Here is a 19,320-nt window from a genome sequence, read left to right on the forward strand (position 1 = left end):
TGTTCCATTATATCTACTAGGCTATGCATTTGTACCTCCTTAGAATCATGTTCCATTATATCTACTCTTCTATATTTTTCCTTACATTGGGAAATTGGGACGTAATTTGTAATCCATGTTAGTGATATAGTCCCTTCTTTAGCTAGGAATTCACAAAGGAGGACAGTTTATTTTCAGTCACTGTCATTTCCCCCCACCCTTTTTCTTGCTAAAATCATTGACATGTTTGAAGAAAATCCAACCAACATACAAAGAATATCAACAGCTTTAGCCTGCTGTTAAAACTTCGATGTAAAAGTAACAGGAAAACACCAAGTACCAGATGAAAGTCTGGGCCTGTCTAGAAATACACTGATATCTTGTTGCTATGACCCAGTTAAACCCCCCGGATGTTGCTGGTCAGAGCTGTGCCCCGTGGACGTGGGCGGGGTGGGTCTCCTGTGCCCTCCCCCTCCTCCCAGGAGGTCCCCGGTCACCGCACTTGTCACTCTGCTTGGTCTGTGAGGGCAGGATTTGTGTTGTGTCCTCAGTATCTGGGCAGCATTTGGCTCATAGTAGGCACTCAGTAAATATTTATTGAGTGAATAAATGTACCTTTCAGAAGTTTGTTTTCTGAGCAGAAACCACACCCTTAGGGAACATCCGTAATGGAAACTATATACAGTATAAATGTTTTGAAGACGATCTTTGAATTCTGTAAGGTCTGGAAAAGAAATGTGTGTGTGCGAGCACCCGTATCCCAGATTGATTCTATTATTTACATGAACGTGATAAATAAAATGCTGTCACCTGTCTGCTTTCTCATTCCGCCATCACCAAATCACTGGCATATTAAGGAAAAAGTTTGAAGCGATCACTGATTTACCTCTGACCTTCTTTCCCCATATCTGCTGTTTTATGAGATCCAGCTATTTTCCTCATCAGACTATCTCCTGAATATTTCACTTCAATATCTTTCATTTTTAGATTTAATATCCAGAATGCTCTTACCAGCTGGTTTTGCTGCTTAAATATGCTGAACCCCAGAAATTGATGGATGTTTTTGATCTATATGTCAATGTGAGAAATGAGAGATGCAGCACATTAGGATTTCTGTTTATATATGCTTAAAATAGCAATTCACTGTTAACATGTATAAAAAATATGGTGCTTTATGTAATCAGCATAATCTGTTGATGAGATTGTCAGAAATGGGTGATTATAATCAAGTGAGTAAATATGTACCACAGTAAATATTTAAGATATTAAAATTTTATTTTAATTGGGATTTTAAGATAAATTATTTTAATAAACTCTTGGGGAGGAATCTGGCTTGTCCTTAAGCTTTCATATTATAAACAGTGATTTAAAACAGCCTACAAAACTTGCAAAACCATGAAATCTTTATCCTAAGGAATTAGAGAGATTGCTGCAACTAATTATGAATGATCATAACATTACTTACTTTTACACATCTGTTCCTTCCTTTGAATATATTAAGCAAATAGAAATAATAATTAAAATATGTAAGTACAGCTGGGAAATTTAAGTATACCTGTAGGGTAAAGATAAATTAATATATGTGTATATACAATTTTGCTACCTAACAGAAAATATCATGTGAGCTAAATAGTTATGGGCATTTTAAGTTTATGACAGGACATTTGAACAAGTGCTCTTATTACTAGTCACCCATTATTTTAATTTATTTTTGCAAACAGTTAAAATTAGTGCATATGTAATACCATATATGCAAGTAGTATTACCAGGCATATTTCTGAATTTCACCCAATAATCTAGATTTCAAAAATTCTCTTTTTAAAACACACTGAACTTGGTCCTTCTAGAATGGATTTGAAAATTTAGTGAAATATGTAATGTGAATGAATGTATAGTAAATGTTACCATTTCCTATTTGCTGCACTGAGAACAAATCAAGTCTAAGATTTTGTGGTCTCTAATATTTTTCCCATTCTGTCTGAATTTTAATATTTGACCTCCCCTATAAAGGCAAATTTGTTATGGGTTATGTCCTACTGTTTGATTTTTAAATAAGGGTGCTACAGCTACATAAGAGCTTGACAAGTTCTTAAATGTGTAGAACATTTTTTTTCAAGTAAATAGTTCCTTGCATTTCATAACTGATATGATTGAAAAGTGCCTAAAATTCCAGCTCCTTTACCTCATGTGTGCTATTTACAAGGATCTTTTTACATTAACCACCTGAAAATTAGGGCTTTGAAGTTGAAAGTGTAAGATAAAGATGTGGCGGGTCACTGTTCTCAAGGGCCCTGGTTGGGTCTATCTCAGATGAAAAAATAAATATGATTAGTTTACCAACAAAAATATTCAACTGGATGATAAATGTGAATGTTGTACTTACTGGGTTTTTTGGTTTTTTTAGAAGTAATTTATTTTTTATTATATTTAAAAAATGTGTCTATTGATTTCAGAGAGAGGAAGAGAGAGAGAAACATCAATGATGAGAGAGTCATTGATCAGCTGCCTCCTGCACGCCCCCCACTGGGGATCAAGCCCGCAACCCGGGCATGTGCCCTGACCGGGAGTCGAACCCCGACCGCCTGGATCCTAGGTCGATGCTCAACCGCTGAGCCATGTCAGCGGTCGCACTTACTGGGTTTTTAAGTGTCGGTACCCTGTGGGGCTCATAATTCCTTTAGAGAAGCTATCATCTGTGTCCCCCTGATACAAGGACTTAGGCCATACACACCTATCTCAGTAACCAAGGACTCGGCGTAGTGAGGCTTTTCCTTGCCAGCTGGAATTAGAAAAGACAGTCTGGTGACGTAGTAAATGTAGCAGATTTCTTCCTACCCACACTTCAGCAGCCCCGTTTAAATCATGGGGGTGTGGTTCGGCTCCGGTTCAGATGTGGGCCCTGCTGTTTGACGCTGGGATTCTGAACTCCTCTATTCCATTCTGAATGATGCTGTGCCCAGACAGAAATTATTACAGAGAGCTGAATTCCTGGGCAGCTACAGATGGAAATGTCACTGTATTTGCCAACAGATTCAGTTTCCCACCTAAGGCAATTGAGATTCTTTTGTAAAACTGAGACACAAGTCTGTCTTTGCCTTTTTCCTCTGTTTGCTTTTCACTGTTTGATGTCAACTTCCCCCCTTTCCCCTCCCTTCTTACTAGATTCCAGGCTTCTCCTTCTTATAGTTAACTAATCCAGTCAATTATTATAGATGGACTAGTTGCAGGGGTGGGGAACCTTTTTTCTGCCAAGGGCCATTTGGATAGTTATAACATCATTCGAGGGCCATACAAAATTATCAACTTGAAAATTAGCCTGCTATATTTGGTCAAACACTTAATTAACTCACCCCTAATGTGATGGCTGGAACTGCTTCTCTTTGGCGAGGCCTTGGCAGGGTAAGATCAATTGATTTTGCAGGCCATATATGGCCCTTGGGCTGGACGTTCCCCATCCCTGGTAGTGGAAGGTCCTTTGCTTTCTCCTCCCAGGATCCTTCCTTTCCACTTACAAAAAAAGTTAAACTGTTCCTTTCCACCTAAGTTAAAATTACTTCCAGTGAAAATATAACTATAGCCTTAAAGCTGAGACTTTCTGGGTGGGAGAAAATGTCTTATGCTGTGGTTTGTTAGTGAGGGAAAGGACACTAGAAGACACCTTCCTAAATTTCACTGCATATGGAGTTGCCTGTTTGCTTATATGCAGGATGATAAGGCGTTGCTGAATATTGATGGGTTATAAAATCTTATGACTTCGGTTAACCTGAGTTGTCTTCTATATAAACTCTCCCAACCCTTTTATGCTGACACTTAAAGTACAGTGATTGAAATTTTTGCTCAACCAGGAATAGCTTAAAATACCCAGAGAACTGGAAATTTTAAAGTTCAGAAAGAAAAAGTTATAATTCATTTGCACTTCTCTTACCTAGTTGTTATTTCCTTCAGTAGGTCAAGGGACCTAGGACATGTCAGAGGAGAAGATGACTTTTCACTGATGTTCACCTTCTTATGGATGTAATGTTATAACTTTGATCTTCCTTCCAACCCCACAAAATAGGCAGGGTAGGCCTTATATCCATTACACAGATGAAGAAATCTCGACTCGTAGAGGTTAAATGACACGTCCATTACCACAACCAACGGAGAGCTAGATTAAACTCCAGGCCACCTGCACGCTAATCTCATGTCTTTCCATTACATGGTAGTGTCAGCCACTGATAATCCTGTAGACTTTCAAGCAGTTGTTCTTGGCCTCGTGGCTCTGTAGAAAAAATTCAAGGCCAAACAATTTATTCAAATTGTTCATATAAATACATCACATACCATGAACAAGGGTCACTTTTCTGGGACCATGAAGGCCGTAAGACTTCTCTGTGTTTGTTCCATGGTTCTGGCAGGTAAGAAACTTACTGTTTGAAAATGTTTCTTTTAATAAATTTTTAATCAAAACTTAATTTAAAAAGTGGTAAATCAGCCTATCTAATTTTTAATGTTTCGTATCTCTTGCCCTTGATGGATTTCCAAAAGGAACTTAAGGGTTCCCTATTTATTAATAATAACAATTAGATATTTTTAGCATATGCCATTTGATTGTGCTAAGCACTATATATGTAAAACAACAGCTAACATACCAAGAGGGATGTGCCGGCTGCTGACTAAAAGTCTTTCCATGTATTGATTGATTTAATGTCACAAAATTCCATGAGGCAGGTGCCATTTCCATTCCTGCTCTGCAGAGCAAAGTAAAGTACTTTGTCCCAGGACATACCTAGTAAGTGTTAGAACTAAGATTTCAACAAGGATCATATAGCTGTAGGGTCGGTTCAAGTCCTTAACCATGATATCTGCATATTATATAAATTACTATATATTCTGCATTAACTTAGTAATCATAAGAGAGAGGCAGTTAACTCAGAATTTATGAGCTAAGCTTTGTCACTGCTATTTTAAATATGTGGCTTATCTGAAGTTATACAGCAGCTCCTCAGGTATCAGAGCCGTGCTCGACCCTGGGCGCAATTCCCTACAGTTGATGCAGAATAAGAAAGGGGAACTCAGAACAGTGGGACAGCGACAAGTCCTTCAGTGCCAAGCAGGAGAAGCCGAATGGGGCGCGCAGGTGGACAGAATGGGCGAAATAGTAACTGGCATTCAGCGGTCGGCGCACTGTGATGCTAGCATGATGAGTGTGTGATATCTATGCGTGAAGCTGTTTATTTAGTGATGTTTTGCTTGGTTTGAATTTTGGAAAAACAAAAATGAGATAATGAGTTTTCTATTTGTTGGACTGGCATTTGGTATTGTGGAAAGTTGTAAGGAGGAAAAGTTTAAGGACCAATTCAATTATGTGGTAAAGAGCAGTAGTCTTCTAACTGCAATTTACAGGCTCCTGGGCAATGCGATTCCTGGGGGCAGGTGGGTACACAGAGTTTTGGAGGGGTTCTGAACGTTTGTGCATGAGTATGTGTGTGCCTGTGTGCCCATGTCTGTGCGCCTATGGTAGCCTGGTGAAGTATAGCAATCCTTTTTTAGAAGAGTTTTTAAGTCCATAAAATAAAATATGTAGGATTGCAGATGAAGCTAATTATATTGAAAAATTCTTATAATTTGCGATACACCAATAAATGTGCTTCTTTATTAATGCATTAGATAATAAGATCTAGCATCTGGTCTCAAAAATACCATAATTTCAAAAGTATAGTGAATTTAAATAACATCAGATATATACATGACTATAGTGTGATACAAAAATGTCTGAGATATCTGATATCTATTTGTGATAAAGTGATGTGTACTTTGAATGCTGCTATGATTTGTTGCCTACTTCACAAGTGAAGGAAATGCTAAATTTTAGTTAGAATTAGTGAAATAGATATAATTTTTTCCATTCAAGTTCATAGATCTCCTCATTACATTTGGTTATTCAGGCTTTTAAGTCTCTTATTCTACAGCAGCTTCTTCTACCACCACCTTCCCTTCATGCCATTGATTTGTTGGGGAAATCAGGTTATTATTTGTTTTAAAGGAAGTCCCACATTCCAGATTTGGCTGATTTCTTCATGGTGGTGTCATTTAAATGTTCTTCTATCCCCAATATTACTTCTATTCCATTTAAATCCTGTACAGGTTCATGTTCAATATATATATATATATATATATTTATTTTTTTATTTTAAAAAATTTTTCATTTAATTTTTTTTTTAGAGGTAGTGGAAGAGAGGGAGGAGGGGGAGAGAGAGAAACAGAGGGAGAGAGACAGAGAGAGAAAAAGACAGGTATCAATTGGTTGCCTCCCGTAATTGCCCGACTGGGATAGTGCCCTTGACTGGGAATCGAACTTGGGACCCCTCAGTCCTAGGGCTGGCGCTCTAACCACTGAGCAAAACCAGCCAGGCCAGGGCTGTTCAATAATTTTGGACAGGAATACTTCACAAGTGGGGCTGTGAGGTTCCTGTTGTATCACACGAGGAGGCACACCATTTTCTGTGATGCTAAGACTTACCAGTGTATCACGTGGAGGCAGCCTGATCCTTCATTATAAAGGTCTTCATCTACTTCCACTTTATGGTTTTACTACCCATTGATGATCATTATATATACAGATTATTTCATCAGCAGTTGTAAAGTAGGGGCTAATTCTATAACTTGTATGGCATTTGCTATTTGGGATTTAATTTTAAAAAAACAACTTCTCATCAACTGCTTGGTAATCCTGTAATAGAGTTTATATAAGAAACCCAGGATAATGTATGATTCTTTCTCTTCAGTTCTCAATTTTCAGTCTAATCAATATCCAATTTTTGTCTGGGCAATCATGTACAAACACACTATTTACCTATCTGTGTGTCTATCCAACGAAGTGTCCTTTATCCTTGGGATTGTTCCATCTGATGCCCTTGAGAGTCACTTCAAGTTGGTGCTGGTAAAGTGTGACACTTTCCTTCATTTCTAGAATCTAAAGATGTCCTAGGCTCCCCTTACACATTCCTTACCCTATATGAGAAATCAGTCATTTGCCCCAAGGAATGAATCCTTTCCTTTTAGTGAGGAGTGGAATCTAGAAGCCGGTGTTGATGGTAGAGGAACTTCTTGCTAATGGGTTGTCATTGCTCCTAGTTTTTGCAGTAGACAGAGCTAGAAAATATGTATATTTATAAAAGTATGATTAATAATTATTTTATGCTAATATTTTCAAATCAAATTATGATTAGCGTTTTATTTTTAAAAATTATATAGTTTCTTATGCTGAAATATTGTTTCCTAGAAACAGTAACATAATTACTTATTTGCTTTAGACTACAATATAGTCATAATAGTTCAAAAATTAAAACATCAGTATTAATAATAACAATATGACCACTAGATTCATGTTAAGATTTCTTTGTGGTTTGCCCTTTAAATATATGTATACCATTAGTGATATAAAAATATCTGCTTTAAAGTTATTTGTGGTAATTCCTTTTTTCTGTATGGACATGATACCAACATGATAAAATAAGTAGGTGCATATGTTTCAGTTTTTTAAAACATTTATTTTAAAATTAAATTTCTTTTCTTGAAAATTTGATTAAGACATTGACATGGTTTCAAGAAAAAAATCTACATAACTATATAACAAGATACAGCTAGAGAGTCATCTTCTTTGCCCTGTTCCTTCTTTTCCCCAATATGTAACTATTTTATTTTATTTATTTATTTTTATTTTTTAATTTTATTTTTGTTTAAAATATTATAGACATCCCTTTTTCTCCCCAATGACCCATTCCACCCCATCCTATCCCCCTCCCCAGTCCCTCTCCCCACCATTGTCCATGTCCTTGGCTTGTGCATCTATGCATATAAATTCTTTGGTTACTCTCTCCCCCTCCACCCACCCGCCCTCCTCCATCCCTCTGACATTTGTCAGTCTCATCTATGCTTCCATGTCATTGAGTCTAGTCTGTTCATCAGTTTATTAAGTTCTTTAGATTCCACATATAAGCGAGATCATGTGATGTTTGTCTTTCTCTGCCTGGCTTATTTCACTCAGCATAATTTTCTCCAGGTCCATCCATACTGTCCCAAAGGGTACGAGATCCTTCTTCTTTACAGCTGCGTAGTATTCCATGGTGTGAATGTCCCACAGCTTTTTTATCCACTCAGCTACCAATGGGCACTTGGGCTGTTTCCAGATCTTAGCTATTGTAAACTGGGCTGCTATGAACATCAGGCTGCCTATATTCTTTCCGATTAGTGTTTCAGGATTCTTAGGGTATATTCCTAGGAGTGGAATCACTGGGTCAGAAGGCAACTCCATTTTTAATTTTTTGAGGAACCCCCATACTGTTTTCCATAGTGGTTGTAACTATTTTTGTTATTTTTCTTTTACCCTTCCATTGTTTCTATTTGAAATTATAGAGATGCAAGTATATATTCACATCTCCTACCTCATTTTTACAGAAAAGGTATCAATCAGAAACACTGTCCTGAACCTTGTTTTTTTCTACTTAACATATGTTGGAGATCATTCCATATAATATATAGAAGTTTCCTCATTTCTTTTTTATGACTTCCTTGCCCTTAATTTATTTAATCAGTCCTGTATTGAAGGACATTTTGTATATTATTTGCCATTACAAATTATATTTCACTAAAGATCTTTGTGTATCTTTGGGATAAATTCCTAAAAAATAGTATTTGATCAAAAAGTGAAAGCCTATGTAATTTTCTAGATATTGTCAAATTCCTTTCAATAGAAATCATGCAATTTTTTTTATCCCCACCAGCCATGTACTGATGAGAGTGCACATTTATCATTTGATAGACAATTCCGAGGCAGGTGTTACATGGACCTCACTTACAAAGACATAGTTTAGAAATTATTTATGACAAAAGAGATCAGAATGAAGAGGTGAATTGTATCTATGTTCAGATGTTTTATCCAATTTATGGAGAAAAAGATTTATAATCCATGACATTTATTGCATTAGTACCGTAAAACTCTCACAAATACCCAAAGCGATGAAAGCATCACCATCTGCAACACCAACCTAGGACATTTAAAAATAGCAAGCCACAAAAGAAAAGATATAAAAATACACCAGTGTTGTGACATTTTTGTGGGGTCTAATATCTAATGGGAAAATAAAAATTGATTGATTTGAAATATGGTGTTGGAGGAGAGCTCTGTGGATACCCTGGACCGCAAGAAAGATGAACAGGTGAGTCCTAGAGCAAATTACGCCTGAAATATCATTGGAGGCAAAAATGACAAAACTGAAGCTGCCCTATTTCAGGCACATCATGAAAAGGCAGGGTTGTTGAGAAAAGACAATAATGCCGGGGAAATGGAAGGGAGCAGGAAAAGGGGAGGACCGGATATGAGATGGGTCGGCTCCATAACAGACTCATAGGATGAGTCTGGAGGAGCTGAGCGGGGTTAGGGAGGCCAGGACATTGTGGACGTCACTCGTTCACAGGGTCGTCAGGAGCTGGAGTTGACTCAACAACTTGTAACACACACTACCTCGTTAGTGTAGAGGAAACATGTACAGATATTTCTGCACTGTTATCAGTAGAAGACTGACAATTGCTATCCAGCCTAGAAAGGAAGGAAAATATAGGAAGCAGAAAAGGCAATTTATTGACTTGTGCAATTACTTGGTAACATTTAGAAGATGGTAATGGGCAGATGCCTAAGATTGTGGAGAGAGCACGGAATGTGCAGGCTGGAAATATTAGGAGGGATAAAGTAAGATGTCAGTGCTGCATATTGAAGGGGTAAGTTTTTTGCTTTGCTTTGTTTTACCTCGGCTGACAAATTTATAGGACTGTTTAATATCCACCAACCATCCCATTCATAATCTAAGCACTTTGAGAGACTCATTTTTTAAAGCTCTACCAAAGTATCTTAATGACTAGGCAATCAGTGATCTAGATCTTCTTGCACTTACCTTGCCCTGTTTCCCTCCTTGGTTCAGTTCTAGTCCAGCCCGTCTGCTCAAGTTCCTGCTTGGCATCGCTGGCCCCCCAGCTCCGCAAGGACTGTCACCCTGATCCAGGAGCTTCCGAAGCCAGCTGTCTGGCCAGGAACTGCTGCTGGTCCCCGTGGAAAACCCCAGGCATCCCTTGGTGTTTTGAGAAGGTGGACTCCTGTTCCGCGGTCCCTGACTCGCAACGGATTGACTGTCACCCCGAGGCGGGGGCCCACGAAGCTGCCTGCGTGAACCGCGGCTGTCACTGGTGTGCCTCTGAGAACACCACCGCCCCGTTTTGTTTCTTCAAGTCCGAGGAGGAAGCTGCTTGTTCCCTGAAATTCCCCATCCAGAAACGCGTTGACTGCCACCCGCAACCAGGGGCTTCCCGAGAGGCCTGTGAAGCGAAGGGCTGTGTCTGGTGTTCCACAACCATTGCCAGTGTCCCCTGGTGCTTCTACCCAGACGATGGTCCGCAAGGCTACACTCTGAAAGATGAACCTCAAAAAACAGCTCAAGGGTGGAGGTATGTACTTTCTAGAGCTTTGCTTCTACCATCTGGGCTTTCCAGTCCGGCCTCACGGGCTTGCTTGGTCTACACTTCACCTCCGAGATTTTAATCTACTTTTATTGGCTGTCTCCTGAGAAATCTGAGCCTTCGTGGTGAATCAAAAAACCTAAAGTATGTGGCTTTTGCTCCCTAACACTTTTTATTTCTCCAGCATTGTCCCACTCCCCTGCTGAAGAGTGGGTGCCACCTCCCTCCCTTGTTTCTCAGTCGGTTGTGTGGGCCCTGCCACGGAGCCAGAAACATTATTTTGTGGGCTGGGGTCAAACTCTTATTTCTTATGCGATCCTGTCAATCTTTTAGAAAGAAGCCTTTTCTTCTTATTGTTGCATATCTTTTGTAAAGCATGACACAGCACTTAATTTTCAGCGAAATGATATAGAAAGTCAGAATGAAAGGTTGCCCTGGACAGCAATTATTTCAGAACATCAGAAATTATACTTGAACATCATTTGGTACTTATTAATTAGAGTACTTCTTCCAATTAATAAGTACAAAAATAACTCAATCACAAGTGATAGGCTTAACTTTTATAAGAGCAGAATGAATTGTCATTTTCCTTTCATCAAGATTCTCAAGAGAAAGGCCACATTTAATAGGTTAAATCTCACTTTTAAAAAAAAACCTCACAAACTTATTCCTGTGCTGATTTTCAGAGACTAGATCTTGATTTTGAAGATGCTTTTTTGGGGCAATGCGTGGAATATATAAACTTACAACGTTTACTTAGTTGGAGCTCCACAGAGTGTTAGGAAAAGTGACTCTACTTCAATTTCTACTTGGAATTTATGAGCTATTTCCTCTTAACATTGCAAGACAAGGGTTTGAAAACTGTGTCAAAATGTGTTTTCTATTTATGTTTTCTACCAGGCAGTGATATAAAACTTAATGAAGATGGTTAGGAGTAGGGATTTGGAGGACCATTCTTTTTAAAGACAAGAAATGACTGTTAAGACACTAGCTGGAAGCAGAAGGGTGAGGTCTGGGCTGAGAGGAACTGATTTATGTCAGGTTGGGACAGGGTAGTCTTGGAAATATAATGAATTCCAAATTGAAATAAGAGAAAGAAATATTACATTTTGTTTTTATTGCTTCTGGACCTTGAAAATGCTCTGCATTGAAGACACCAGCCTATTTTATGGCTCAAAAATAGAACTCGATTCAACTAACTTACATTATATGCTATTTTCTCTTATTACAAATTTGCCCTTGGTTTGAGGTTTTGCAGATTTTAGCAGTGACCGTTATGGGAAATTTTTTGAAAACTGATTAGAATCTGAAATTAAAATAAAAGGAGCTCAGGATGAGTAAGAGCAGTGAACCATAAAATTAAATAAAACATGTAAATATCAGATAAATTAAATTATAACTATATTAAATTCTGACTGGGAACAAAGATTATACAGAAAGGGGAATTGTAAGAGAAGCAGAAACACTGAGTAGTTCTCGAAGGCTCCAAATGTCAGTGCCTTTGCTGTCTGGGCTGCCTCTGGCTTATTTGTGATGTGTGCCTTGCCTTGCACTTAACTCTGGGTTGGGAGATCTCATTATGTCTGAATTTGACCATCACATCATTTTGCTTGCTGAATTTATACAACATCTCAAATATTAATGGATTCTTTGTAAATCAGGAAAGAAAGCTTCACAGCAAACCAATGTCAGTAAGTGGTGCTTTCCTGTGCTAGACCAAAAATAGTGGTGGACCTAACCAAGAATGTACCTGAGGATTATGCATATATGCATATGAATTCTGTAATATTTTCAACAATAAAGATAAGTTTTAAAAAAAGACAAAATAAAATAAAATGTTATGCAAAAAAAAGAAAAAAAAAAAGACTGTACCTGAGGAAATGGGCCTCTCCCCTTGAATCTAACATTAGAGGCTTCGCTGAAGTGGCTGACAGTGGTGATGGCACTGACTTGGAGAGTCTAGTGGCTGGACATGTGCATTAGTTTCACGCACGTTTGTGCAGGGTGAGGAGCGAGGACAGAACTGGGAGGGGAGGGGCTGTGCCCAGAGCTTTGGGTACATGACCGCCCGTTGATTACTTCTAAGCCTGGTTTTTAGAAGTCATTCACAGCCAGCCTGATTGAGCATGACAAGAGATTTTACTCTACTACAGGGCAGTTTGTATCAATATCAACTAAGTCAGGTTTTTCATATTGTTGTTGCAGTTTTTCCTATTCTTAGAGATGTATTAGGAAGAAAATTAGTTGATTTTTCTTATTACCATTCCAGTGTTTCATATCTACTTCTCGGTGTTTCTGTTCTTAGTAAAACATTTCTTATCTGAATTTTCTTTTCCTTGAAAGTGTAAGTTGTTTATCTCCCTATGTATCAACTTTTTTTTTAACCTGAGGAATTCCACTCATGTGTGAAAATAAATATGCTTCATTTGGGTTAATAAAATTGGTTTATCTTACAGGTTAACATTAAACAAACGCGGTACTATATCCCTGTTTGGAAATGATATCTCCCCAATTGTAATGGATATAGAATTTCAGACTAAGGATCGGCTCCGATTTAAGGTAAGTATAACTGATGGTCTGTATTTTTCATGAATACAAAGTATATTAATGGAAAGTTTTAAATGTCATAACGTTATTTGATTAAATACCTTACATAATATCTTGTTTTGGAGGTAGCTACAATTTGCTGTTTCACTTATTGGTAGCATTGCAATTAGATCATTTAAAATCTAATACACTCTTTATTCTATCTAACCTGTTTTAGGTTTATGATCCTAATAACAAACGATTTGAAGTTCCACTCAACATTGAATCATCCTCAGATGTGTCTTTTGAACCCAACTATGATGTTGAATTTGTAAATGATACAGCCCTTCAATTCAGAGTAATAAGAAAGGAGACTAGAACAGTATTGTAAGTACTATTTACGTTAATATGTTCTTAGTTTTGTCCTCAGAAACAATGCATGGAAAAGTTATGGAGGATATGGGATTAGCAAGCTTAGAATATTAGAAATATAAAGTTTAACTTAGAACTATGCTTTAGGGTAGCATAGGGGAGGGTAGAAAAAATATTCATTTAGCCTCCTGTTAAATTGTGCGTTCTGGAGAATTAAATTATGAGGAATTGAATTATAAGCTATTTATAATATTAAAATTCTGTGCTCCCTTTCAGAATTGAATTTAGTTGGACTGGTACATTATACTTATTCTGTTAATATCAGCTGTTATTATATTTACTGTTTTCACTATTAATCATTGATGTTATTTTTGAGCATTATGATAGTCAAAAACACGTGTCTAATAATTTAAAGTAATATTGATAATTTTTATTAATTTGGGTCTTGTCATTGTTGTGCAAAAGAATATAGTGCCAATTTTTGCTTTGGATTTCCAGGTATATCTGTCATCCTGACCATTCAAATCCTTTCAATATATATTGGCCTTGAATCAACCTGAATTACAATGTGGTTATGCCTACACAGGAAGTAAAGCTATCCTTTGTTCAGTAACTCAGGTCATCAGCTTTTGGTTCTAACAGTGCTACAGCTTTCAGTGTTTACGCAACCCACTCAGCCATCTTTATTCTATGAGGCCACACTGAGTTCCTCACTGTGGTGGATTTTAAGTTGCCACAAATGTTTTACAGCTTCTCCTGCTCAAGAGATGGAGGAGTCTATTTCCTCACCTCTTGATTCTGGGCAGGTCCTGTTTTATGCTTTGATCAATAGAATGCAAAAGAAATGACATGTGACTTCCAAGGTCTGGCCTCAAGAGGCCTTACAAGTTCCTCCCTCACCCTCTTGGGCCATTTTTAGCATCATGTGATAAAAGTCTACACCGAAAGAGAGGCCCAGCCATTTCACTTATTCCAGCCATTGTAGGTGAGTCTCCAGCTTTATGAGTGAGACCCTCTTATGTTATCCAACCACAGCTAAGCTGACATCTGGTTCCTTTCTGACCACAAAGAGCACCAATCCCAAATTATGTTTATATTAAAGAAAAGACCAGGGGGAAAAAACCAAAACACAACACAAAAAACCACACCAAACACACGAAATAAAATGTCACTTTATGAAGGTTACATGCACACCCCTGAAACCTCACACTTTAAGCCTGAAGCCAGGGAGACAGGTAGAAGAGTTTATAGTTAGACTCTATACATTTCCAGGATAACTTTAATCTCTCTCCAGAGCCATATTCTTTTATTCTCTGAATTCCCTCCCTTCCCAGTGGCCTCTAGGCTACAGTACTTCTTCGTTGTTTTTTAAATAAACTTGACTATTGGCCGTGAGAGGAAGGAAAACGCGGAAGCAGTTTAAACAATCTTGTTTTCATTATACTTACCACTTCCATAGGATGCTGAAGTTGATAAACACATTAAATAAAATAGACTTTTAAAAAAACATTGCCTACTAAATGTTTACACTAAATTTTAGGGGTGGTTTGGTATGTTGAAATTGATAACTAAGAGAAAATAAAATTGTTACAGTGGCACTCCCTAGAAATGGGCTATCATTGGTAAAAAAACCACACAAACCAACCCATAAATAATTCACATTGGCTTTGGGACCCAATAACAAGCAGATGCTGGAAAATGGTGAAGAGGGTGGTAGGATGGTGAAAAAACTGTTAATGGAAGCTGAAAGGATAGATATCTATGTTTTGTACTTTTGCCTACAATAATTTGGAAGCTAGAAAATGTAACTAATGAACTTGTGTATCTGACAAAGGAGATATCTGGGCATAATTTTGAAAATATTAATTGACCTCTTTTAACTATGTATAATGTTATAGCAAGAGAGAAATAAACCAAATAAGAAAACAATACAGGTTTTAAGCAGAATTTGGAAAAAACATAAGGCGCTCTGGATTTGCTGGTTGGAATATAAAACTCTTTCTCATCCTCAGTCCCTCCAGTCAGCAAAATATTTCCAAAGAAAGAAATGGTCTTAGGTAAAGATTGACAAGTGTGTGACTATAAAGCCATTTTTAAGAACATGGAAAGCTTTTTTATTGTGCCTGACAGACCCTCTCAACTACATAAAAGGGCCTCTCACAATCTTAAAGGCATTTTCTCGCAGTGCTTTGCCCACAATAAAAAGGGCTTTTTCTCAAAAAGACTTATAAATATGACTTTGGGGTATAAATCATATTTATAGAAAACCTACAAAGGTTTTAAGGGCATTATATCAGCTTGAGCTAGAAGGGTCAGAGACTGCTCAATATGAAAAGATATTTCTGACACTCTACTTTCTATGGCCAATAAGTAGGATTAGACAGCTACTCAGCTATAAACATTGGCATTTTTTATGACAAAGGAAGGACCTCTCAAAGCATGAAACCAGAAGTCCTGAGGGGGACCTAAGAGTCACAGAACAATGGATTAGGAACCAATTCTTAAGGACTAAAACTGGACCCTAATCAACTAACATTTCCTACCCCCAGAGTAGGGGCCTCTGATGACAGGTGCCTGGATGGATTTCAGAATTGTTGTGGACTACAGATTGCTATGTGCCTCCTAATCTTTTCTTTTTTGATTAAGAATGATTATTGCAATTCTCCGATCTTTGTTCCATCATTGTATGCTGGGTGTGTGTGGGGAGGGTGGGGCAGATATTTTGTTTTTGGAAAACATGGCTTCCCCTGAGGAACTACACCTGAGGAATCTCATTATGATCATGAGATTATGGATGATGTTATGGGTTGAACCATTTTGAGGATTTGGGGAGGGACAACAATATTTGCATGTGAGTGGAATGTAAATAATTGCTGTCAGAGGTAATCTATAATGGATTAAGATATCGATAAATCCTTTTCAACTTTTCCCATCAAGTGGTAGAGTCTAATTCATCATCCCTGGACTCTGGGCTGGCCCTGTAACTTGCTAGAACTAAAAGAATGCAGCAGAAAAGCTGTTGTATGATATCTGATCCCCAGCCTTAAGAGATTTTACGGATTTCACCCTTGTATCCTTGGAACACTTCTGCACCATGTGCAGAGCCTGCGATGAAAGGCCATGTAGAAAGAGAAGCCCAGTTATTCTGCCTATTCCAGCCATTTTAGCTGAGATCCCAGATTAATCAGCCCCAGCCAAGCCCCCAAGTGCCTGCAACTACATGAGTAATCCCAGACAAAACCAGCAGAACTGCCCCAGCAAGTGTGATGAATAAGGTGTTGATATTCTAATTCACAAAGTTTTGGGGTGATATGATACATAGCAACGGAAAACTGATACAATAACGTTGAAAGCTGGCTCTAAGATGTATGTCCTTGGTCACAGGGAGTGAGTAAAAGAGAATGTAGTGGGTAACAAGCTCATGTTCAGGAATGAAAACCAGCTCAAAGCACATGCCTCATAGAACCTGGAAATGGTAATATAACCTTATCAGGGAGAAAACAAACATTCAAAAAGAACACATTCACTGTAGTTTTTGGGTCAGATGAACCTGGGGCCAAATCTCTGCTTTGCCACTTGGGTTGCTGTGTGAATTCAGGAAAGTAACTTAAATTCTCTAAACTTAGCTTCTTTTTTTTGTTAAGGTAGGTTTTACTAAGTCTTGAATGAAATAATGTAAACAAAGCTGTGTTCTCTATAAATGGTAGTTGTTATTTTATTATATAGTTAAAAAGCAGACTACGACTCTCCTTCACCCTTTGTCTCAGGTACATATTTTATCTTCTTATTCATACTTCACGTTTTTATATGAATGTGGTTGTTCGATGTGTTTATTATCTTTCATTAGAACAAATAATCCTTGAGATCAGGAACTCCATCTATTTATTTCATTCCAGCACCCCCAACACATAGATTAATTGGTGCTCAATGAATATTGCCCGACTTAGTGATTAATTGTGAACTTGAATATACTGAAAGTTTCAAACTTGTATGTATTGAGAAAGCTACATACAAACATAATCCTCAATATTTTTATCTCTTCTCTTTATCTCTTTTGTCTGCACCCTCTCCCTTTATAATGCCATGACTTTTCTGGCCACTTCTCTTCTTCAGACCTCTGAATCTTTATTTCAAGCTTTGATATGTTCCAATTCCATATTTTCAGCCCCCTTTTAGACAGCAGGAATTTTATTGTTTGGCTAATCCTTCAACCTTACAATGTTCAAAACTTCACACTTCCACACCCTACCCAAATTTCCCAGTGTCCCCTTTCATGTATCTGACTTCAAGCCAAACTGGACTACTCCCTTGCTATTTCTGGGACCTTCCCTAAACTTTTCTTCCTTTCCACATTTATTCAGACTATTTCTTCTTTCTCGAATGCCTTTCTCTCCTGCCTCTGCTTATCAAAATTCTTCCCAAGTGTAATCTACTTTCTTCATAAAGTTGCCTGATTGTACTTCCATACATGGAGGTGACCTCTCTCTCTTTTTAACTTCAGTAGAACCAAATCTGTTCTTTTCTTTAAAATCCTATGCTATATTTCACAGCATATTCATTTTACCCCACTATCTTATCTCCCTCTGGATTTTCATTTCCTTTATGGTAGAATCAATGTCTGGTTCATTTTTATCATTTTCATATATTCAAGCAGCAGCAAATGTTCATTAAGTAAATATTAGTGAACCCTTGTCCACTATCCTGTAAGTACATTTTAGATGTACTGAGAAATAGCAAGACACAGACTTAAATTAGAGAAATAGGGAGCTTCTTCACCTAAGCTGGAGAGAATGCAAAAAGTGTTTCAGGAAGGAGGGTGTGAGCAATTCCATCCAATGCTGCTGATAGATTAAATCAGATGAAGACTGAGAATTGGACATGGGTTATACCAACATAGTTTATTGTTCATCTTAAAAAATTATTTTTATTGTGGTAAGAACACTTAACATGAGACCTACCCTCTTAACAAATTTTTAAACATACACTACATTAGCATTGACTTATAGGCACAGTGCTGTGCACAGATCTCTGGAGCTCCTTGCTCACAGTGACAGGAGCAGCTCCAGTAGAGTTTTGTGGAGGTTAAGGCCTGAGAGAAGTTTCTCAAGTGAGAGTGGAGAGAGAAATTGGCAAGAGTGAGGGTAAGTGGCTGTTTTGGAAATTTTAATTTCAAGGAAGAGAGGAAATGGAATGAAATGAGGTCAGGAGAGAGAATGTAAGATTTTTTACACTTAAGATATGAAAAATCACAATGTGTTTATGTTTTGATATGAAGGGCAATGTAAGAAAAAGTAGAGAGAAAAGCCAGAGTCCAGTGAATCGCTGGAGGAGTTAATCTGAAGAGCACAGGCAGTTCATTTATCATAGCAGCCAAGGAGGTCGAGTCGGAAGACATGGGCACAGAACAGCCAGCTCTGTGGCTGCTCAAGGTTTAAAACCAAATTCTTTTGAGATTGCTTAGACTGAGGTCTAAAAAGGGCAATCAGGGTCTAGCCTGTTTGGCCTGTCATTCCACCTTTTAGGAAGATGTCCCAGCTGCCTGAGGTCTGGTTGTTGAGGCCATGGGTATGAACGTTGCTTTGATACCCTCCCCAACTGAATGGGAGCCTTCAGAGAACAGTTGCCCTGAGGCCGCCAATGCTCCTGTGTGAGCTGCAATTCATGTGTGTGGTAAATACTTCCTTTTCTATTTCCTTCTTTACCCCACTCCCATTAGGCAGCTTTATAGGGAGGGCTTTCTGCAGGGATCTGAGAGTTAGCATGCACCCAAGGGACAGTGAAGGATTGAGCTTCTTATCACTCTTTATAAGACCTTTCCCATAATAAATACTCAGTACGTTTTGCCGCACCTTTTGTTTTCTTCAAGTACATAGAGAAAATAATATTTTCTCAACATTCATGGTGTTTGTTATTGGGATAAGGAATAATAAAGAATGCACTACCTGCTGTCAG

General features: G+C 38.0%; 1 protein-coding gene across 1 annotated transcript in view; it reads left to right on the forward strand.

Annotated features, from left to right (window-relative positions):
- Window positions 1-4,303: 4,303 nt before the first annotated feature.
- The window catches only part of LOC107528362 (sucrase-isomaltase, intestinal-like), an 85,910-nt gene continuing 70,893 nt past the window's right edge, over window positions 4,304-19,320 (forward strand). The window contains exons 1-4 of the mRNA XM_016201439.2: window positions 4,304-4,376; window positions 9,939-10,458; window positions 12,927-13,029; window positions 13,235-13,383. Coding sequence (XP_016056925.2) covers window positions 4,304-4,376; window positions 9,939-10,458; window positions 12,927-13,029; window positions 13,235-13,383 — 845 coding nt within the window. The remainder of the gene's footprint in view (window positions 4,377-9,938; window positions 10,459-12,926; window positions 13,030-13,234; window positions 13,384-19,320) is intronic.

This window comes from Miniopterus natalensis, chromosome 2, assembly GCF_054644295.1.
Source record: "Miniopterus natalensis isolate mMinNat1 chromosome 2, mMinNat1.hap1, whole genome shotgun sequence".
Classification (NCBI taxonomy): domain Eukaryota; kingdom Metazoa; phylum Chordata; class Mammalia; order Chiroptera; family Miniopteridae; genus Miniopterus; species Miniopterus natalensis.